Source organism: Phalacrocorax aristotelis, chromosome 6 (genome assembly GCF_949628215.1).
Source record: "Phalacrocorax aristotelis chromosome 6, bGulAri2.1, whole genome shotgun sequence".
Taxonomy (NCBI): Eukaryota; Metazoa; Chordata; class Aves; order Suliformes; family Phalacrocoracidae; genus Phalacrocorax; species Phalacrocorax aristotelis.
The window spans coordinates 30,441,576-30,464,339 of record NC_134281.1 but is presented as its reverse complement, the minus strand read 5'-3'; the positions used below and the strand labels follow the sequence as shown (position 1 = coordinate 30,464,339).

The following is a 22,764-nucleotide window of genomic DNA, read 5'->3' as shown; positions in this document are numbered from 1 at the left end:
CATCCCATGGGACATGCTCCTGGAAGGTGGCGAGGTGGTGTGTGGCAGCTGCAGAGATTAGCTTTAGGTTTCTATTTTTAAACTCTGCTAGGCTTCTAGGAAGGCAGTTTTCACCAGTGAACGGAAGGTTTTGCGTGTGTAAAATATAAGTGTTGTGTTAGGGTTAAGGGTTTTCTGCTCCTCTGCCAGTTAATGCTTGGGAGCAGATGCTAGGCTGGGGAGAGCCCTTTTGTCGTGGGCAGGTGGAGATTGTTCCCTGCAGAACAGCTCATTGGTAAACTAGAGAGCTGTAGCTGTATCCCGTGCTCTGGGTAATAGCTTTAAGTGTTACAGTTCAAAGCCCCGTGTTGACAAAGTAGTATGATAGCTCACTTGGGTTTCCATGTGCCTGCACATGATGAAAACTATGTTGGTAGGGACATCTGAGAGGGTGATGAATACCAACATATCTGAGCTGGTCATGGAATTGCATGTAGTGGCATATCTGGCATGGCTGAGACACCCACCATGTGGACCATTCTGGGCAGCCAAACTAAGTTAATGGCTGCAGGACTGACCTGGTGCTTATACACTTGAAGCTGTAGAAAATTGAGGAGTCTAGCAGTTCTGTTCTGCTTAAAAATACAGACTGGTAATTATTTTTGTGGCCTTGTCTTTCAAAGGAGCTGAAGTGTAGATTGCTTCAGGGAGACCTTTTTTGTAAGGCTCATAGTGCTTTGAGTTTTACTTGCATTTTTCAAAGAGAATGTGTGAATATAACATCTTTGTTCTTGAAGAAAAACTAACATATTCTCTTGTTTCCAGTTTCAAGATGCATCAGCTATGTTCTCTCTTATGGCTTCAAAACAGGTGGGTGCTGCTTCTGAAATACAGAGCTTAAATTGAGAATTAATGTGTGGGTACAGCTAGAGCAATATCCTGGAGTAGGACCAGCATTTGTGATCCAGTAATTGGTTGTGGTGTCTCTTCAGGCAGGCCTCACTCTTCTGGGAAAAGTCCTGTGTTTCTCTGTACTGGAAAGTGGATGTGAGGCCCTTGTTTATGAACCAGGCTGCAGTAGTACCCTCTGCCTTTTTGTCCTTCATTACTGCTGTTCCCCTATCCACAGCAATAAATAGTGTGTTGTTTGGAGAAAAGTGCCAGATGCATATTTCAAAAAGAACATGTAACTGTCAGGGTTGATAACTAGATCAGAGCCTATGATGGTTTCAGTACAAGAGTAGTGGACAGAAGTGATTTCTGAAAACTATGTGCTGAGGCTTTTTTCTGTGCTTAGTGTCCCTACCAGAGGTACTCCCTCTAGTTCTACAAGAGTTTGAAACTTTTGTCTCTTCCAGATCTGCCACTGATTATGAAGACTTGATGCTACTTCACAAGGTAAAAAATGCTTCTTGAAAATTCAGCGTAAAATGGTGCTTAGGTGTTTGCCTAGACAGCATCTTTTGTTCTAATAACATCAGTAGGCAGACTTCATTCCCTGAGCTCAGTTTTCCCTCTGGTGCCACAATGATGACATTTATTTGCTACTCTTGACCAAGAGAATGATGAGCACTTCTACCACCATCATTTCCCTCTGAGGCACGACGACTTAGAATTCCACTTGATGTGATGTTTTGATTTCTGAATATACTGTTCATAAGCATTTTTTCTTCCAGGGTTTGACTTGTACACTTGGAAGACTTGCAGAGGAAACATGACCTGGTGAGAAATGTGTGGTTTGTGTAGGGTTTCTTCCATGGAGCTGCTGAAACACTGCAGTGGAAAGGGTGGGATGTGTAAAATGGGAGAGGAGTACTCTGGGATTGATTTCCACTAATGTGCAGAAGTATTTGAAACACTGCTAGTATTTAAAAGCTCTTTAATATTTCTTTGTTTTATTTGGAGAACTTCAATGTTTCAAAGCTGTCACAAGAGGCAATTGCTTGGTACTGTTACCCCAAAGCAGATACAGTGATGATGGCATAGTTCAGCAGAATGTACTGTGAAGAACCGTTTTGTCTTTCGCTCCTATCTGATGTATCTAGCTCTTGTGATCTCTTGCTAGGGGCTGTAGGCTTGGCCAGGAAGGCTGAGGGAATCTGACTTCTTTTTCTTCTTTTGTTGCAGGCACTGTGAGATGAAGCTACAAGCTGTGCAAGGTAAATATTGTATTGCCTGCATCTGAAAAAAAAATAAACTTATATCCCTGATGTGTGAAGAAGCTGCGTGTGATGACAGCATAGTTCAGCAGATGACCCATGGTGATCACTGTCTTTCGCTCCTATCTGATGCAGCCACCTGTACCTTAGGCTAAGTTTGACAAACAATTCATGTAGAAAGCTGAGGGTGAAGCACTACTTTCTTCTGCTCCAGGAATGTGATTTAGTAGGCTGAATAGAAGGATAGAGTAGGGGATGCTTGTGAAATTAAGCACAAATACAGCAGAATAAATTGGCTGAATCAATAACACAAATCTTGGTTAATCTGGTATTAGTAGTGCTCCAGGTTCTATAAGGGTTTCGTTGCTTTGCAGGCTGCCCTAGACAGAGGATACCTGTGCTGCCAGTGTGAGAAGCCATTTCACTTGTTACTGATGTTGAAGACAAGGCCTTCCTAACTGATGGTAATTGTATAACATTTTCTAGCTGGGTGCTGCATCTAAGCTTGGCAGTTCGCTTTTGGAGATACAAGGGTGTGCAAATCCATTTTGTTTCTGGAAAATCTGAAGCAAAGTTACTAGTGCCCTAAATGTGCCTTTAGATCCCCCATGCTTCACAATAGAAGCATTAAGTAATTGTTTTGTGGCATTAAAGATCTCTAGAATGTGCCTGTTGAGGCTAAATGGTGAATGTGGCAGTGCTATGAATTTAGTATCTGAAATGCTTTTCCTAGTTTAGGCCAACTTAAATGCTGAGACAAAGTTCACATTACTGAACTCTGAAATCCAGAGGTTTACTCCTTTCTGGGATTTCAGCTGTCTCAGGAGTTGAGGAATTAACACCTCGGGGGTGTTGGGAAGGTGCTGGGAGATGGTATTGGGGGCCGCCCTTGCGGAAGCGGGTGGGAGTGTTGCAGTCTGCTGTAGATGATGTTGAATCAGGTCTCTGATCCCAATGAGGATAAAACTTGACTAAACGCTGATACAGTATTTCACTTGAACTGTTTCTACACTAAAACATTTTTCTGGACCATACCTAATCACAAATTCTCATTTGCAGGCTTCCAAAGTGTTTCTCATTGTGATGTAAGTACTTGTTTTAACTTTGCAAGTATCAGTATAAAAAGCGTATGCCTAGAAGTGAAGTATTAACTGCAGTGCTGGGGGGGAAGTGCAAGGGGCTGGTGTTAGTTGCTGCTTTGAACCTTAGCCAAAACAGGAGGATGCTTAAGGGGGAGAACTGGATAAGGCCCAGCCTTGACAGGCTGGTTTGTGCTAAGCTCTTCGCTGTGTGCCTGTGAGCTCATGAAGTTGCCCTGATAGCACTATTTGCATATTTACCCTCTTCCCCATAGCAACCTTAGCCTAAAGCAGGTAGCTAGCTGCCCAGTGCCTGACAATGTGAGCTGCCTGTGTGATGAGATGTGACTACCTTGACTTCAATCATGGAGGTCTGCAATTAGCTCTATCTGATTTCAGGCACCTGACTAGATTTCATCCTTGTGTGCTTGCTTGTGCGCTGTCCTGATGCTTTGCTTTGTTCCAGGGCTGGTGCGGTGGAGCTGGGAAGCGGTGCAGTTGGTAGTGCTACTGGCAAAAGTAAGTTGCCAGCAAATGCATATGACTGGTCAGAGCTGTGTGATGGGGGAGTTACTAGATGGTGGCCTCTAATTGCAGTGGAGCTGCAGTGTTAAGCACAAGGTTCCTTGAGGATTTTCCAATCTCTACCAATGGATCACAGGTTACCTGCAGCCTGCAGGGTTGTTACCCAAGGTGCCGGGGGCTGAATCTCATACTTCGTGACCAAAGAGCGATAAGATGGTGATGATTGTAACAGCAATGGATGAAGGAGTTTCTGGAACTTTTAATGAGGCTCTAGAGTAACATTAGTGTTGGACTGGCATTTCGTTTATGATCCTTACTTGATCATAAGACTTTTTTCTTACTACTTGAAAATGTTAACTGCTTTCTCTAACTGAAAAATAGTATGGACCAGTTGAACTATGTAACTGCTGTGGACTACTTGAGTTCAGTGGATAAGAAAGAATGTGTGGTAACCTGGCAGTGCAGAGCTTCTGCTCACCAAAGCCAGTGCAATTATTTACTATTTTAACTTTTTGCTGGTTAAATTAAGTAGTGGGCTTTTGCAGGGAGTGGCACTGATGATCTTCGGTAGTTGAAGTAATGTGGTACATTGTCTCAGTGGCTAGATTAGACCTTTTACGTGAGGTGAATAAAGACGTGGTTGGAGATAAGGTCTGAAATGCTGAGGTCAGGTCCTCCTCTAAGGAGGAACAAAAGTAACAAAACATTAAGCTTCTCTAAGCGTGTACTGTTTGTGATGATTAATTCTAAGCAATGGGAATCTCTCTGAAAGAGGCTGAGGAGGACTCTTGCACTGAAACAGTACCCGCATTCAAGCTAACTCTTGAAGCACTGCCAAGGAGAGTGTGTTAATAAAATTTCATGTGTTACAGAGTGAAGCTTGTGGGGAGTTTGTGTGAGAAACAAGACTAACATATGTCAAGGTAAGAGTAGACTACATGGAGTTGGATAATCACTGGAATATTGCCTTTGTGCTAAATGCCTAGGTAGCTGTGCCTAAAATTAGTCCTATAATAAATTGGATTTGTCTTCCTTTATTGTATTTTGGTTCTCCCACTCAGCTACTGTGGGAATAAACATGATGTGCTTGAAGCAAGAATGTGTTTCTGTGCAGTTCTGATTTTTTTGACTTGGAGAGTTCTTTCTGAACAGATATGCTGTCAATTCCTGAACTGTAGTCAGTGGTAAACTTTATGTAGGGTTCTGTTTGTATGAACAAAAGATTTGGCCTCAATGACTCTAAAAGCTGGGTTTTTATTGCTGGATGTCTTCACACAGTGGAAATAGTAAAGAAGCTGAATCAGTGGAGACCACTTAGCCAATACAGTGTTGATAACGTAGTACAGCAGAATGCACAGCAGCAAACACAACTCTGGTCATAATGCATACCTGATGTATCTGGCTGAGCTGTGAACTGACTCTAACTCTGCACTCTAGAATTAAAAAGACAAAATGCCAACCCTGTATGCTGTGGTTGTCACTGCTCAGTATTTTTTGCTATCTTGGTTATGTTGGCTATACACAAATTTAGGATCAAGTTCTAGGTGATCGCTGTACAAACTTGTTTCCTCCAAGAGACTTGTTCTCACTTTTACGGAAAGGTTTTCAAGAGGATTTCTATGGGGCTTGTATTTTAGGTATCAAAATTCGGTGAATAAACTTTCTGTTGGGGAGGGACTGTATCACGAAGCAAGTGTTAGCTTTGTACTTTTCCCCAGTTATTCCAATGTTAGTAATTCTGAACTGGAAATACAGTTAGGATGTGTAAGCTTTGTATATTGTATTTGGGTGTTGCAGTCAAAGTTCTTGTCAGTTGCTGGCTGAAATGCAACCTTCTTGTAGGTAAAATTAGTTTGGTGAACAGAATTTCATAGATAAATAATTAGACTTGCATATAATGATGTTGTTATTCTGAAACAACTTCTCTCTTTCTCAGGAAGGGACTGTGCTGTCTGCAACCTCATTGGGTAAGACCACACAGCCAATTGAATTCTGTTTAAAAACTCCTGGGGGTATTTGTAGCCACTGATGAAATTTGATTCTGCCAAATGATTTACTGTGATATTACAATTTCCGTTCCACTTTTCTCTGAGGTTACAAATCTGCTGTGGAGCTTTTTTACAAGTTGTGCTACTGTATGTGTTGATAGTGTTTTCTTCCTTTAGGTGAGGAGGCAACTTTGAAACTACTGTATGAAGAACCAAGAAGGTGAATCTAACTGTAATAATACTGAAATTTATTTGCTGGAACAAATGATGATAACCTTAGCCTTGAACTCTCTCTCTGAACAGAGATGAAAATCTAAGGTCTGAGTTGTTCCTAGCAAGTTCCTTGTGCTTCTTTGGTACCTTATAATGGCTCTGTGTCTGTCTTAACAGGTGGAAGATTGCACGATAATGGGGTATGCTTCCATGAACAGCATTAAAGAAGCTAAGGGGTTTTTTACCACACTGGTACTGTTTGCCTGATACTGCTTGGAACCAATAAAAATTTGTAAACTCCACCTGTTGTTGTGAACTGCTTTCTGACTTGAACAGCTTGCTGTATGACAGCTCTAGGCTGCTTTATAAAAGCTTCAAATGCTTGATTTAGAGTAGGGACTAAGCCAGTTCAAATGCTAGTCCGATGAGTGGCTTTGAACATGGGTGTCAAATATTGCTAGTGTGCAGACTGCAGTTGACCTGACCAGCTTTGGACAAAGCTAAGTAATTGAAGTGTAATTAGTGTTCTGTAGGTGAGAGCTAAACTACTACTTGTGTATTTGCTCCTAAAATTACAGGCCACCAGTAAGCCTGGCATTATATGTTCAGGCACAGATGATGTGCACAGAATAAGCATACATCTTAGACACTGTTAGCCTTTTTCCACTGGACTCTTAATCTAATCTGGTCACTGGGATTAGTGTGGAGCAAGACAGCATCCATGAGGGAAAAAAAACCCCAGTTGAGCAGAGAGGTAGGGGGAGTTTAATAATACTATTTTTAAAAGTTTAACTGCTTATAAGTCACTAGGGCCTGCTAAGGTACTGCTGTTTCCCAAAGTTCATTGATGGTAGGTTTCTTCAATTTTTTTCAGAGAATTACCCCATCTTTCTGCCTCAGGAGTGATAATATGGGAAAAGCCAGCTCTCTGAAGAACTCATTCTCTGTAATACCTGAGCTGTAGCACTTCTAATGAGAAGTAAAACTAGGCATCCAAAACTGCTCTGCAGGAATATTTTAGGATTATTAGGTTCCCTGGAGCCTTTCAGTAAGGGGAATAGGGTTGTCATATCTCACTTCCACTCCAGCTGGTATAATCTATGATCTTTTAGAAAGAACCAAAATCTTTTCAGCCAGAAGAGTGTTTCATCCTAGAGAAAATTAGATGTGATCCTGTGTCCATCTGCAAATTAAATTTCTTCACTAAAGCAAAAGCCATTAATGTCTGTTTTCAACCAGAGCTGATTAGTAGCCTCTTAATATTCCCCCAACCATATTACTTCTTAAAATACCACACTTCATTGTGCCTGTTAAAGAGCTTGAAGGGACTGTCATAGCCTGCAGTATAGAAGAAGTCTTCATGGAATGGTTGGCCTCTGTTTCTTAAGATTCTGCCTAAGGCTTCAGCTTCCTCAGCATATTTCTCTGGGGAGGCAAATCCACCGAAGGACCTGGTAGAAGTGAAAAGGGAGGTGTGTTTTGGGTTTTTTTGAAGAGTTCAAGCCCCTGCTTTTTTTCAGGCTTGCAAAGCGTGCAGTGTTGGAGGACTTATGATGCAGTTTCTAGTTACTAGGTAAGCTATGCAGAACTAGCTGTCAGGGAGTATATGGCTATCTATACTGCTTTCAAAAGACTGAAAAAAGAAAAGTTGCTTTCAATTCTGAGAATGTTAGCTGACACAGGTTGTTGCCTGTGGCTTTAATACATGCAGATAGGGCAAGTGTAGCTTTGGGTGTTTTTCCTGTAATAAAGGACTGCCATGTGGGTTTTGTAGGAGGCTGGAAGAGTGACTTAGGTATTCTGTAGCATGGGCTGTGCCCAAGACAGGAGGATGCTGTAGGCTGCCTTTCTGTAAAACCCTCTTAATGTAATATTCAAGAGTGATGAAAAATTAATGTTTCAAAATTGACAGAATTTGAGTATCTGAAAATCAAGGCTCTGAACAGCAGGATATATCCATAGTTCAAAATCAGCTGTAAGAGTAGTCTGGACTCTCTTTTCAGTAGCTACCTTCATTAGTCAGCTGTGCTGGTGCTGCTTACCGGACAAATATGGCTGCTGCTTTCCGTTCTTCAATAAACACATCTGAGTCTGTGGGCTGTGGTGGAGAGTCCTGATGTTCAAACGGCACAAAGAAAGAGATCTTGAAGTCTGTGCAGCCAGATTTTATCAGGCATGTCACTGGCACAGTCATATCAATTTTCATTTCTAGAGGAGAAGGGGGGGAAAAAGTCTTTAAGCTGCAAAGACAGTGCCTGAATGCTGCTGTAAAGGGCCATGCAGGATTAACCTCAAAGCAGAAACCAAAGCAGCCTTGTGAGTATAATGGTCTAATGGAGTCACAAGGGTGTTAGACCAGGAAGGTAAACCTGCTTTGTCCTGTAGCTCATTTACTGTCTTACACTATTCAGCTTCACCTCCCATTTGTGCTTCTTACAGTTCAAAACAAGGATATTCTACCTTTCTCATTCTTCCCTTGGATGTAGTGGAACAGCTTCCAGAAGCCCTGGCGCATTGCCTCCTTCTGGGTCTCTCCCCTAATGACTGTGCTGACCCACTTTGCCGTCTCGTACTGACGCAGTTCATAATCCTTTGCCTGAAAGGTAGCAAAAATCACAGTAACCATGAGATGAATACTACACGTGACATAAGTTAATAGCTGCTCTTTCCAAAACAGCATAAAAGTATCACTGCAATCAGGTAACACTGCGCAGCATCTTAGTTGCAGTCTCTAGGCATACCCCCAACATCAAACGATTTGATGCCTCCCTGGCGAAACCATGCTGGTCTGCCTGAGTCTGAGCTCCTCAGAGCTTATAAACAGGTGTTCCCCTTTGCAATTCAGTGTTAACAGTGTCCATAGTAACACTTCCCAGCTTCTCCATGCTCATCAGATTGAGAATCCCAAATCCACCTTAGCCCTGCGGCACCCTGACTGCAGAGAGTTCTGTTCCCCTAGCCTTTAGCAGTTACCATCGTCTCTGCTGAGCTCCACCGAGGGGACTGCAGATCCAGGGACAGAAATGTTTGCTTGAAGGATTTGATCATCTTGCTGGAGCTGAAAGGCAGACACAGTTCATTGGCCTCTCTCCAATCAAAGCAGTACACGTGGGGAAGAAGAAAGCTCTAGGGCTTTTCTGCCTAATGTCAAAGAGCTTTTCCTCAGCCTCTGGTCGCCAACCTTTCAGGAACACTTGCTAGGCTGAGAAGTGAATGGAAAAGTTCAGGCAAGAGTCTGGTACTTTCTAAAAGGCAGTTGTCCCTGAAATTGTGGAAGGCCTGGATTCCAGTGCTTATCCCCAATGACTGAACAAGGGCTGAAATCCTTAAGCTCTTGAAGGAACCGACAGAGGACCAAGAAGCTACCTCTCAGCTGATGTGGGAGTACTAATTTCCAGGATAAGCTGCCTTCACTTCTCCATGATGTGAAGGCATTTCCTGGCTGCAAAACAGAAGGCTGAGATTCTGCAAGTGACAGTTGTGTAGAAATCCATAAGTAAAAACGACTTGAGGAGTTCAGCCAATTTGCTCCTGGATGAAAAGGTATTGGTGTTGATGGCTACTTTGTTACTGAATGTCCCAATAACTTCACTGGGCCTTGTAATAGCAGATGCCTTCCTTAAAGGCCCTTAGCCCCAGACTCCTGTGGGTAGATGAGACTTTCTGCATTTATGAATATGTAGGTACTTTCCTAGGTAGCCTTCGCATGGAAGGAAAAAGCTGAAAACCTGAAAACAGTCTACTTCCTCTCACTGTCCCATAATAAAGCAAGCAAAAATAATCAAAATAATTTGGAATAATCACATCTGGTTAAAAGTCTTGAGCTTTTAGGAGCCTTCTTTTATGATTTTTGTCTGTACAAGGCAGATCATAGGGCATAACCTGCATCCTGAGGAAGTCTCTGCTTTCTATTACATTACAATGTCCTTTGCACTTCATGTTGCAAAGAACACGTAGTTCATTCAGTGATTATCTTGATTCTTAGATCATACAACATTGTCTTCTTGGAGTATAACTTAATTGGATGTTTCTTGGGTAACAGAACAAACTTAGAGGTTATTTTTAATTTCTCTGCCTCCTCAACTGTTTATAGCTGCCCACACAACAAGAAGCCACTGCTCTGTCACTTGTGGCTCTACATTTTTCGTGTACTTTTAGTGTTAAAGGTGCACTGATAAAATTCACAGCATGTCCCATCTCCAGTGATAAAGTCTTTAAGGTACACCATCTTCAACATGACATTTGTGAATGGCTGTTTTTGTAAAATCAAGAACTGCCCTATGCTACCTGACTACCTTCTTATCTGTTTCCATTTTCTTATGGCATGTAGGCTACCACTGAATGCTATTAATCCCCTTCTGTACCCTGGTTTAGAGGTGGCTACAAAGAGTTTTCTCTTTGGGATCTATGAGGTTGAAAAGCTTTTATCAAAAAAAAAACAAACGAAAAAAACCACTCAAAGAAACCCCCCTGGCACTGATTTAATTTACAATCCTTAAAATAAGCAGTGCACAGAGGACTTGCGCGTTGAGTTTTTTCTAGCATCTCCTTCAGTTGTCCCCCTAGAGCAAGGGACGATCAGAGAACCACACAGCGGGAGACTGATACCAGCAGCTAAAAGCAGGCTGTCCCCCTCCTTGTCCCAGCCTGGAGATACATCATCTTCAGCAGGCTTTACCAGGCTGACCGCTCACCAGGGACTGCGGCACAGTCCCAAGCTGGACGGTTGTACTCTGACACACTTTCTGTCAACAGTATTTACAAATCATCAAAGCATAACAATAAAGCAAGAATCCAATCATTTTATCCGTTGCCATTTCAAAGGCAAAGATGATGCTGTTTTGCTGTCACTTCACTTTCTATTTCTCCCTGCTACAGCTTGATAGAAAACACATTTCTCCTCTTCAAGCACTCCCTGGGTATGTAAGAAGCAGAGAAGTAAACGTTCCTCTGTTTCAATGCAATGCTGTTGTAGTAGCTGCTGTACGAGCTGGCTTGTCTCTGTACTTGCCAGTTCCAGCCCCTCCTCAACACACCTTTTCTTAACTGCTTGATTAGATTGCTCACAGCTCTGTCTTTTATAACTTTGTGGCCAGTGCTGTCAGTGACTGTACATATGAAATATTTTCCAATTACGTAAAACAATGCTTTTGGCGGGGAGGTGGGGAAGACAGAAGAATCCTCCAAATATTTAGTTGCATTAATTTTTAGATCTACAGGAAAGCTTAGCTTTAAGATTTCGATCTGTTCATATAAATAGGGTGCCTAGGCTTTTTCTGCAGCTGTTAACACATGGGCCAAAGGGACAGAAAGCATGGCAGGCATCTTCACAGGTTACACTGATGCAGCAAGTAAGTGTAGCTGGAACATGCCATTCCACAAGCTGCTAATTCTATTAAGAAAGCAGAGAAAGTAGCCATACTTACATTTTAAGCTGTCCTTAAGACTTCCTAGCTATTGCAGTCTACCCTTCTGAGCCTGCACATACTCTCAAGATGCTGCGTGTTAGTGTTTATTTTAGTTTCATCAAACTCCGCCCATGCCTCAGCCCTACTGGAGGGAGACGCTGTTATGAAAACCAGAGGTTGTAGCCTTGTGCTCCTGTGGGTCTCATTGCAGAGCTCCCACGCAAATGCCAGAAGCCCCACCTACTGCCTACAAGGCAACATTGGGTCCAGTGTGTGATCTGGCTCCCTAAACAGTTTCACACCCTTGTGTAACTTCCCCTGGTTTCCATGGCTTTGTTCCTACTTATGTCAGGGACAGCGGCAGGTTTTGTGCTCTCGGGAGAAAGATTTTTGCATAAATAACATTTCCCCCCAGACTCAGATTACATGAGAGCGATGGTACAGAATGACAGCTTTTCCTTTTTACCCCTGGAGTAAAATGGTAGGTAGAAATCTGGCTGTGTCCTCATGAGATCTCTGCTGGCATGTTATGAAAGACAGCGCTCTACAATGGCTGTCTGTTCTGAGCGGTATTTGAGACTAATCAGCCCCCTTAGCCCTTGGATATCTGCACAAAGGGGTTATACAAAGCTATTGTGAAATTCTGTCCTGCTTATAATACACAAAGTGAAGCTGGACTCTTCATTTAACCAGCTCCAGCTCCAGACATATTTAGGTACAAGCATAATAGGGTAGATTAAACTCCACAGTTTGAGTTCTAAGAACACCTCCCGTGTTTGTCATGGTTTGTGCAAATTCCTTGCAGCCAAATTCAGCTAAGCTCTCTGGGACCTTTGAAATCAATAGTTGGGAATGACTTTTAACAGGAAACACTCTTTGCTTGCAGAGAACTTAATCAGGATGCAGTGTGATACCCTCCTATTCCAAAAAGGAGAATTAAAAACCCCAAAACCATGCCAAATAGCAATTGCAAACTTATCTCTAAAGCCACAAAGCTCTCTAAAGCCATAGAAGTGGGGTGGTGTAAAGAGCGGTTTACTTATCGAGCCTATTAGAACACACTAAGGCCTGAAATGCAGAACCAGTTCTCTGCATGCTTTGTACATTTATTTTACAGAGCAAACTTTCTCTCAATTTTATCGTGTTCTGCTTGTAAATCAGCAGGGCGTTTTGGAGAAGCAGAGGCTGCTACTTCATGATCTTTGCTCAGGAGCTACAGAAATGCAAAGGCACATGCTTGTCTAAGGTTAGCTGTTACATTAATCTGTCACCCTAACATTCCTGTCAAGTGTGTATGAGTAATTATCTTCTCTGGAGTAGAGAAGGCCATGTAAAAAACCACACCCAGCCACAACAGTTTGGCAAATCTCAACAAATCTACCCCGATCACGAGCACAGAGAAGTATTGCCTTGAAAGGGGGCAATCTGTAGATAAACACAAGCCTCCTGTGAATTCTCGTTTTGTTTCTGAAGCAGAGAGGCCCAGAACAAATCCCCAGTCAGCTTGTATGTGTCCAGCTTATGTTTCTGTCCCTGACAAAGAGGTAACTGTTCCTGGTGGAGTAGCCCGAGGTTGGAGAACAATCATTATTGTTTTCCCAAGAGGTTGTTTTCCAATGCTCTTGTTTTTCACATATAAATAGAGAGAACGTGTCAACAGTTGGAAGAGATGGTAGGGCAGGCATGAGGACATGTATACTGTACATAACTATATACATACCCAAACCATATATAATTAGGGGGATGGGGAAGGGATTATGATGGAAGCTGGCACACAGTCTCACTGGTACCTCCAAAGAGGTGAAAAATCTGAGTACACTAACTCTGTACCCCTTGCCCTTTACATGGGAAAATAACGTGAAAGAACTGTTTTAGCACCTTGAGGTCCCAGTAGTTTGCAGAACGTATGACAGGGAAGCTCAACAGCATACATACACTGCTAGTTTGCCTGGCTATCTCTATTGCGTGGGGAAAAGCAAAAATTGGCAGTAATAAAGGCTCATGCTGCTTATATAAATACCAACCTCTCCATGTATACTAAAACTCTAATGCAAAGAGTTGCTGCCCACAGAGGAGCCCCAAATGTATTAATTAAACAGGCAGTAATTAAATCTCAAAGGTAGCCTGACACCTCTGTTTAATGTCTCATATATATATGTCTGGGACTTGGCTGGTATTTTCTGGAATAGCTGACAAAGCAATGTTTTGCTGTACTGTTGCCTTAAACTCACGGACTAGAGATGAGCACACAAGCACATACAAGCAGGCAGTTTGCAGCTTAATTTTACTACTTTCAGCAGGTACTTCTGGGCAGAACACCGTAATGGACTCGTACTTAAGCAGTGGTTTCTCAGGCTAGCAGCTTCTATTGGGTCAGTATAAGAACAGGCATGTGATATGATCACTTGTGATTTCCATTTTTACTCTCTACAGGACCCTATCTATAACAAGCCCAGACAAGACCTTCAGCAACGTGCTGTAAAGCAAAAAAGCTCTGTGGCAACATTACAACAGCTGGTGTCAAATTCATGCAAAAGTGTTGTAAGTTGCCTTTATCCCTAGAGGCAAGCACAGACTGCTTGCACAAAAAAGGTTAATCTTTTCCACTGACCTAAGTGTGTCAGGACTGGAGAAACCTCTGGAAAAATGTTTCTTTACAGTATGGTTAATGATAACTTTGAGTCATGTTCTTGTCACTGACAAGTCTGTGGTGTAGTGTGAAAAAATTGCGTGAGAGGGATGCATGTGTCTCCAGCTTGGCCACTCACATGTTCTAACAAGTGGTCTCAACCCAAACGCACCAGGCAGTTTTGCATTTCTGCCTAAGCCTGTCGGAGCATCAGTTAGCCTTATGTTTGGTAATGATTTTGATCTAAAAGAACTGAGACTCTTCACATATAAATGACATTTGCTTTTGTAAACACACACTTATCAGATGATGCAGAAGCCCTTACTTCACAACAAAGAAGTTGAGCATGTGATGTTACTGTACTTACTGTAAATAATAGTCCAGGGCAGCAAAAGTTTCTTTATATGTTGTTAGATGAACTGTGGTTTTCTGCAAATTCATCTCCCACAAGAAGCCTCTTATGTCCTTGCTCTAAAGAAAGAGAAAGCCACCTAGAAAATTCCATTTTATATCTTATTCTCATATCCAGCAAGGAAAATGAAGAAACATAAGTGTAACATCTTGTAAAGAAGCAGTGAATGTACTACAGTACATCATAATCCTGTTCCAAGGAGGTTCCATATTATCCCTTGCAAATTGTGGAAATGAAACTTCTGCCATAACTCTAATGAGATGGTATTTAGACCTTATGCTCTAACCTATGCATTTTATGTCAGCACACCAATTTGTTACCATTGGATTGGCCTTCAGCCAAAAATAATTTGCTTTCTGGAAATGCATATGTGGATTTTGTCCATCTGCTTTCTGCCTGATTCCAGCTGATTTGTTACAAATGACATGTGAAACTATTGCATCTCCCTGCTACCTTGAACAGCTGACTCAGTGACAGCATTACCTAAGATCTTGCTAAATGAGTGACTCCTTGCTCACTTCACCAGAGATTGCATGGAACTGACTGCCCTTGACCAAATAAAAAGCTTCCTACATCCAACACCACTCCAGAACACTCTTGACTTGGCATTTTCCAAGATCTCTCTGCCTAAGGTCACATTTTGGAATCATTCAAAGTTTGGAGAATTAATCCTAAAATAATCCTTCTTTCCAGTTGCCATGAAAAACTGTCCTAAACCTTCCTCTCTTCTGTCCATACAGCCCAGAGAGAGACTGGAAGCTTTCTCAGCTTTATATACTGCTTTATTCACTTGGCTTCTTTCCAAAATAATGGTTATTTTTAATATGGATCTGTTTAGGGATCTAGCTATCCACTGAAACCCACAGGCAATTGTTTCAGTAAACTTCTTTATCCAGCATTAATACTTACCTAAATCCACAGAAAACCTGCAGTCCTCTTGAGTGCTGGAAGGAGAGGAAGTAAATTCAGTTTCCCCTACCAACTCATCCACATTCTGCTATTGACAGATTCTTCTCAGAGAAAAAAAAAAAAAAGCCAAACCAAATAAAAAAACAAACAAACAACCATGAAACAAGGTGAATTTTCATTTTCAAGATAAGAACATCTCATTCAGGGAAACAGGATTAAGATCACATAGGTAACAGTGTCTGCTAGAAAAAAGCCTTGACACAAATCTATTGTATTACTATTTTTGCCCTTTTAAATTGTTCTAATAATGACTTAAGCTATAGCCTAAGGTGAGAGAGAATACCCCTTCTTTGCAAATACAACTCAGAAGAGGAAGGAGCCAGGCATCGATCATTTGAGAACACTACTTAGAGAAAGGGCTCAAAAACCAGCCTTAATGAGAACAGGCATTTACTGATGGTTTCTTATCAATAGGAAAGTCCAGTATTTGAAGTCAGCAACAATCCATACCACAAATAATCCTCTCAAGCAACACCAAGAAATGAAGTAGTAAGCAACCACAGTGGCAACCCAAGACCTCTTGCATCTCACCTGCTGGAAGAACACAGGCAGCCCCAGCAGTTTTCTGTTTGCATCTTCCAGCAGTCCCTCAGCCAGAACCTTCTGCTGTATCTTTGTGGGCAAGAACACAGTAGCTCTGCATTTTCTTTCTTTGCTCCACCTTCCTATACTTTTCAGGAGATCTTTTCCTTTTCTTTTTATTCACCTGCTTTGGTCCCCTCCTTCCCTCCCTCCCTCCCTCTGCTTCTCAGCTTTCTCCAACCTGTATGCTGCATGGGGTGAGACCACCTGGCAGCTCCTCTGCCCAGGGCCTGGAATAAGCTCCTGACTCTGCTGAAGGCTTGCTATCAGATGATGAGAACAGCTCCAGGGGGTCTGAAAAAGACCCAGGTATGCAGAAATTGCCCTAAAGAGCCCAGGGTTTCCCTACGGAGGCACAGGAACTGGAAAACATGTCCAGAGATGATGGAAACAGGCCCAGAGCATAAGGACTGGTATCTTAGAGAAATGTTAAAGAAAATGCTCTCCTAAAGTAATAATATGTTCCACTTTCGCCTACAAGACACGAAGAGGTAACTGAAAAAATGGTGAGCTTCGTGCTAGGGGTGTCTCTACTGAGATAGCCCTTCAGCAATATGAACTGAGGACCACTGTGGCACATACTGGGTGATGTGAAGCAGAATGATGAATCCATTTCAAAGCTCTTGCAATCTTATTGTGAATGTCAGCATGTAAGCATTACTGATGCATGGCTGTAGGACAGTGTTCTCTTTCTGGCCTGTTGATCCAACTAACCACCTAAGCACAAATCTATCAGTTATCCTAGCTGGGGGCTTGTCTCCCAAGCTCCTTCCTGATCTTAGTTGCATGAGCATGGATCATATCAGAACTTCTCTCATCTTCTAACAGTGGGGATTTTGGTAGTGGGTGTGGGGTTTCAGTGGGCGTTTTTGTTATTTGGATTATGTAAGTAAGGCCTCCAGAGATCGACTCTCTGAAAGCATGGTCTCTCTTTCACTCCTTTCTCAAGATGAGCCAATGCCGCATTTTGCAGCAGATGGCACTGTTGTTTGTGTTTAGAGGTGCGTTGTACTTTAATGCAAAAGTCCTTCAAACTCTCTTTGTTGCCAGTGGTCACTTTAGCTCACAAATGGATCCAGCGTACCTTGATAGTTCTTTCTATTTCTAAAGCCTTACATTTGAATATACTCTAGCTTCTATTAGTGAACTGCTAATGGGAAGACTACCCAGTTAAGCATCTTAACATCTGAAAAATTAACATCTTGGCATGTTAAACGTCTTTTATGCAGCACATACACCAGTCTGAATGTCTCTGTTGGGACAGTTAAGAAAGTCCTATTAGGAAAATCTTCCAGGTTATGGTGAATTCTAGGAGTTAAACTGGCAAGCTTCCAGGCAGAATTGATGCCCAACTTAGAAGTTTAAAACTCAAATTTAAAATCTGAGAGGTCAGTATTTCTTTTGATTTTTGCACCTTTAGATTTAGAGCAGAGAAAATGAGGTCGATACTCTGCATATAATGACATCACATCAGCTTCTCAGATGATGGACTTCTGAATACCAGCCAGCCAAGATGGTATTTAACAGAATTTGAACACTTTCACAGGTATTGTCTTTTTTAATTTCTGCCATCATTTAGGCCTGGGTACTCCGTATTTGTTCTGAAAATTGACTTGGGTCTGTCTTTGAAATAAAATTATATCTGGGTATATTTATTTATTGCAGCGAGAAACAGAAGCAAAACTGGAGTTTAATTATGCCCAACCAGAACATGGTAGCTTGAGAAATGGGAAAATCCAGATGTCAAAACTGTGTGTAGGTAGGGAAGAGTGTGATTTGGGGAAAGTAGAAGTAAAGGTCAGGGGTAGTAAATTGTAGTCAGCGTAGAAAATGTTGGGAGTGTTAACACAGCAACAACAAAAAAGCCTGGAGGACACTTGCAGAACCTTTGGCTTTAGTAGTTAGCCTACCTCAGCGAATCAGTTGTGTGAATAATGGAGTACTTAATAGATATGTGAATCCACTATGTTGGCACATGGCAACATGAAAGTGTTTATAACTTCCTTATTTGAAATTACCCTATGGAGTTATTTAGATAAGATTTTGACATTCATGTTCATTTCTTTTCCTTATAGAAAAATTGCTTAAATCTATAAAACCATATTTTTATTCCCATACTTTTGGAAAAATAGCAACTGATTTTTTTGTTGTTGTTTTCACCTGTGTCCTTAGTATCCTCTAAGCTTAGGCACCACTAAGGCTTTACTGCCTATTTCAGTGCTAAGTGGAAGACACTTTTCCGGTCACTGCTCAGCATGCTGCAGCTGCAGACAGCCTAAACCCTTCTTCTGCCTTGCTCAAAATTTACAGTGCAGATTTTGGAACCTGAATGCGAGTTCATGTATTCAGATTCTCCTGAATATAAATTCCCACAGCCATTTAAGCCTTCCTAGATATTCTTTTCCCCCATTGGAAGGATATATTTGGCATTAAACATGCACTTGAAATTAGTATAAAGGAGCGGAAGTATTTTAAATGGTGACAGTAACCTAATTTTTTTTTCTTTCATCCTTACGACTTTGCACTCAGATACACATCATTGGGACTGCTGATTCCATGTGGCATGCCAGCACTCAGGAGAGTGGCGTAAGGGGATGTGCAGGTATTCATTTGCTGATGACTGTAGGACGAATGAAAAGAATCCCCTGTATGATGTAGTATTGCTGAACTGGACCTATGCTGTCCTTCAAACCTCTGTGGATTAACTTGTGCATTGGTTTTGGCTAAAGCAGAGTCTTTTTCTATCTGGTAATTACCAAGGACATTGTCAGTGTAAATATCAGACAGTCTTAGAACCTTTACCATCATTTTCTTAATTGCATTCCTCCCAAAGGTAAGCAAAGACTGCCCTGAAACACAAAACCCTGGCCCTAGGACTGGGGAGAGGGACAGAAGCAGTGAGGGGAGTCAGAAACAGCGTTCATTGATTGGAAGGGTGCGGCAAGACAGTCCCAACCCTGAACCAGCACTGAGCTGGGGAGGTGATGGGCTGGGGCAGCTCTAAAATTTCTCAGAATGTCTCTAAACTACTGTAAGATTTTAACACCCTCTAGGCAGTTCTAAACCACTGCATACCTCTTCTAAATTGCTCTAGAAGTCCTTTAATTAGCTCTGAAGATCTGTAAGGACCTCTGTATTGCTGCAATGAGGCAGCTGACTCAAAACAGATGTAATTTATACAACTCTAGGTGGTCTCTAAACGACTCTAAAACTCTTCTGATCAGCTCTAAACTATCACTAAATGACTTTAAACATCTCTAATGATTTATTACCACCTTTAAAATGCCTTTGATCTTACTATAAACAGCTCTAAAGATCTGAAAAAACCCTCCCAATTCCTCCAAAACTCCTCAAAAACACACTAAGCAGTTCTGAGGAGTAATCTCTGTTTAAAGAGTACCAGAGTCCTCTAAACTGCACAAACTTCTTTCTAAACCTCCTCTAAGCAGCTTTCAGATTAATCTGATCTTATCTAGAACTCCTCTATACTGATCTGAAGATCCCTGAATTTCCTTTAGGCCTCTTAAACTCCTCTAAGGACATCTAAAACTCCTTGAAGATGCTCTCAGGTGCTTTAAACCCCTCTAAAATACCCCCATACAGCTACAAAACGCTGCTCATGAGCTTTTAAAGATCTATTATTACACCCCCTAAATTATACATTTTAAAAATATTTAACTGATTCTAAAACACTCTAGGGTGCTGCTAAGCTAGTTTGGACTTCTTAAAACAGCTCCAGAGTACCTCTAAAATACACTACACTTCTCTAAACACATCTAAACAGCTCTAAAACTCTTCTAGTCAGCTATAAAGAACGGCAAGAAGCTATAAATTCATCTAAAACCTCCACCCCTCCTCTCTGAAAATCCTCTAAAAAACACTAATATCTAAAATTTCTCCACACTGCTTTAAGGGGCAGTAAAATGCTTCAAAATACATCTCAAACCCCTCTTAGTCTCCTTGCAACTGCTCAAGAACTCCTTTCTGCAGTTCTGAAACTCCTGTTTAGACAAACAGCACTAAAACTTCTCTGAAGTCGTCTAAAACTGCTCTGAATAGCACTAAACAGCTCCACACCGCTCTCAATGGATCAACTCCTCTAAAGCCCCTATAAACACTTCTAAGCAGCTTGAAACTCCTGTAAAGTGTGCCAAAACTCCTGTTAAGCACTCTAAACCGCTCCTTTACCTCTTCTAAACCTTTTCTAAAAACCCCAGAGCACCTCTAAACTTATCTAAAGCTCCTCTATGTTGCTATAAGCAGCACTAATGTATCTCTAAGTACATCTAAAATGCTTCTAAATCTCTACTGGTCAACTCTAAATTCCTCTACACTGCTCTAAAATTCCTCTAAAGAGCTCTAAGCAGCTCTAAAACCCTTCTAGACCAATCTGTAACTCCTACAAAACTGTTCTAAGCAGCTCTAAACCACTTCAAGCTACTGTAAAACTTCTCTCATACACTGTCAACAGCATAGAATAGCTCTAAAACTCTCTTAAAATACGCAGAAAATTTTCAGAACTTTCTCTATATGGGTCTACAGAGCACTGAATTGCCTCTGAACCTCCCAAAATACACTGTTCTTCTGGGGCCAATACTGCTTAACCTCTTCATTAATGACCTAAATGATGGAGCAGAGAGCACCCTCAGTAAATTTGCAGAGGGACCTTGACAGGCTGGAGAAATGGGCTGGAGAAAGGAACATCATGAACTTCACCAAAGGGAAGTGAAATGTCCTCCAGCAGGGGAGGAATAAGCCCCTGCACTGGTACAGATTGGGGGCCACCCAGCTGAAAGCAGCTTGGCTGAAGAGGACCTGGGGTCCCAGTGGACAAGCTGAACATGAGCCAGCAGTGTGACCCTGCAGTATCCTGCATTAGAAAAAGAGTTGCCAACAGGTCAGGGGAAGTCCTCCTTCCCCTCTGCTCAGCACTGGTGAGATGCATCTGGAGTGTTGGGCTCCCCAGTAAAGGGAAGACATGGACTTCCTAGAGTAAGTCCAGTGAAAGGCATCGAAGACGATCATGGGATTAGGAAATCTGTATTACAAGGAGAGAGCTGGGACTGTTCAGCCTGGAAAAGAGAAATTACCCACAGGGATAGAAGAGCATAAAAATGAGGGGATTTCTGGAGGAATGAGATGAGCCTCAAAGAAAAGAAAAATACATGTGCTTTGTGAGAACCTGTTAATAGAACCAAACCCCAGAGAAACTGATCTCTGCGTGTGAACAGCCCACAGTGAGCATATTTTGGAGTGGAAGAGGAGTACCACAGACCCAAACTCCAGAGATTATTATGTGACTACATGAAAAATGTGCTCCCAGAGGCCACAAAAACGGGGGAGTGCTCTCTCCACTGCAGGCACTGGACGCTCTCCAAATGTGCTCTAATGAAAGACCTGAAAGTACATGCTGAAGGCAGAATGTTTTATTGCACCTGTTTTATGGATGGGTGTAGAAGACCCAAATGGTTTTCCCCAGGAAGCAAACCAAGCCCACAGGAGAGCTGCAAGCTGCAGGCATTAGGGTATATTCAAGAAAGACCGATGGATGTCTCCTGTGCAGGGCACTACCTTGTCTTAAGAGGTGCTGGTGGTCTGGTGGTCAGATCTGCTGGGAGGAGATACAAATTCCGGTCCAGCTGAAGTTCTGGTGGGACGGAGGAGGATGGTGCTATGCACAGCTGCATTTCTGCCTTGGGGACCAGACTCTGCACTGCATGTGGTACACACCTGGTAAAATCACATGCTGGAGAAGAAAACAAGAGCCACATGGGCTGCATGTGGGTCATGGTTTTAGCTCCCCATGAGCCATCGTTTTCTGCTTACTTGTCATAACCTGACCTCCATTTGCCTTTCTCACACAGCAGCATGGATCTTCCCAGATCCCCACACCACGTGTCCCAGAGCCAAGGCACTGCACTGGCATTGGGAGTACTTCCAGCACCTCACTGGAACAAGAAAGGGGCAGGAGATAAGGAAATTTGGAGCTGAAGCCTTTTCTGGTAGAATACCTCATGCTGTCTCACAGCTCCCACAACGTGAGCTGCACCCAGATCATGGTGGTGTACATAGCGGGGCCAAAATGAAGCAGGTCTTCCCCTTAACTTCTCATTTCTGTGCATCTCGGGGCTTTTGGTTTATGGCATGGTTTTTCTGTTCATACATTATACGCTTATATGTTATTGGGTTGGGTTTCTCTTATCTGAATAACATAGATTTGTAAAAGAACTGCGAATTAGAGGCCCTGAGTAACAGGAGGACTCCACCACAGCAGGCATCCATCAGGGATAATAATTACCTATGGAGCTTGCAGCTAGATAACCATGGCAAGGAAAAGAAAAGCTAAATACAATCTCAACTTTACAACAAGGAATAACTTATAGAGATCAATGGCTGGCTCATTGCTTCAGTGCCACAACTTTTGATTAGATAGTATGGATTTGAGACCCTGAAGGTGAAATGGGCACATTTAACATTTCAAAGAAATGCAGAGATGTAAGATGAGTTAGAAGGATGCAGAAATATTTGGCATATGCAATTTTGTTTTAGAATAAAGCTAATATTTTCATGCTTGCCCTTAAATACCTGTGCTGTACATTTAGGTTTCATCTCCAGTTACACCTTTGACTGCGAACAGAAAAAAGATGAAATTTGGCTATTTTGTTTTGAAAATAACCCCAACATAAATTACAAATGTTCTTTATTGCACTTCTCAAGCTTTTGCAAGATTTTGACATTACCTCAGGAGCTTGTTTCTTTTCGACAATACATCCATGACTGTGAGCTGCCCTGTGGGTGTCCATGTTCCAAAAGGAAGGACA

At 42.0% G+C, this 22,764-nt stretch overlaps 1 protein-coding gene and 7 non-coding genes across 8 annotated transcripts; 7 read left to right on the top strand and 1 right to left on the bottom strand.

Annotated features, from left to right (window-relative positions):
- The first annotated feature begins 382 nt into the window (after positions 1-382).
- Positions 383-462, top strand: LOC142059459 (small nucleolar RNA SNORD74). The gene has a single exon (XR_012661358.1). It is a non-coding gene; the product is annotated as a small nucleolar RNA SNORD74 (small nucleolar RNA).
- A 732-nt stretch (positions 463-1,194) lies between these two features.
- LOC142059471 (small nucleolar RNA SNORD75) lies at positions 1,195-1,261 on the top strand. The gene has a single exon (XR_012661369.1). It is a non-coding gene; the product is annotated as a small nucleolar RNA SNORD75 (small nucleolar RNA).
- A 238-nt stretch (positions 1,262-1,499) lies between these two features.
- On the top strand, positions 1,500-1,581 carry LOC142059449 (small nucleolar RNA SNORD24). The gene has a single exon (XR_012661348.1). It is a non-coding gene; the product is annotated as a small nucleolar RNA SNORD24 (small nucleolar RNA).
- Positions 1,582-1,942: 361 nt separating this feature from the next.
- Positions 1,943-2,023, top strand: LOC142059460 (small nucleolar RNA snR60/Z15/Z230/Z193/J17). Its single transcript, XR_012661359.1, has one exon. It is a non-coding gene; the product is annotated as a small nucleolar RNA snR60/Z15/Z230/Z193/J17 (small nucleolar RNA).
- A 175-nt stretch (positions 2,024-2,198) lies between these two features.
- On the top strand, positions 2,199-2,276 carry LOC142059461 (small nucleolar RNA snR60/Z15/Z230/Z193/J17). The gene has a single exon (XR_012661360.1). It is a non-coding gene; the product is annotated as a small nucleolar RNA snR60/Z15/Z230/Z193/J17 (small nucleolar RNA).
- Positions 2,277-4,467: 2,191 nt separating this feature from the next.
- LOC142059450 (small nucleolar RNA SNORD79) lies at positions 4,468-4,546 on the top strand. The gene has a single exon (XR_012661349.1). It is a non-coding gene; the product is annotated as a small nucleolar RNA SNORD79 (small nucleolar RNA).
- Positions 4,547-5,762: 1,216 nt separating this feature from the next.
- On the top strand, positions 5,763-5,838 carry LOC142059458 (small nucleolar RNA SNORD47). Its single transcript, XR_012661357.1, has one exon. It is a non-coding gene; the product is annotated as a small nucleolar RNA SNORD47 (small nucleolar RNA).
- Positions 5,839-6,688: 850 nt separating this feature from the next.
- On the bottom strand, positions 6,689-11,489 carry HEBP2 (heme binding protein 2). Its single transcript, XM_075096819.1, has 5 exons — positions 11,370-11,489; positions 8,917-9,001; positions 8,404-8,539; positions 7,986-8,151; positions 6,689-7,394 (listed from the first exon to the last, which is right to left on the bottom strand). Exons 2-5 carry the CDS (start codon positions 8,989-8,991, stop codon positions 7,220-7,222), a joined length of 552 nt encoding a protein of 183 aa, XP_074952920.1. The 5' UTR covers positions 8,992-9,001; positions 11,370-11,489; the 3' UTR covers positions 6,689-7,219.
- Positions 11,490-22,764: the final 11,275 nt, after the last annotated feature.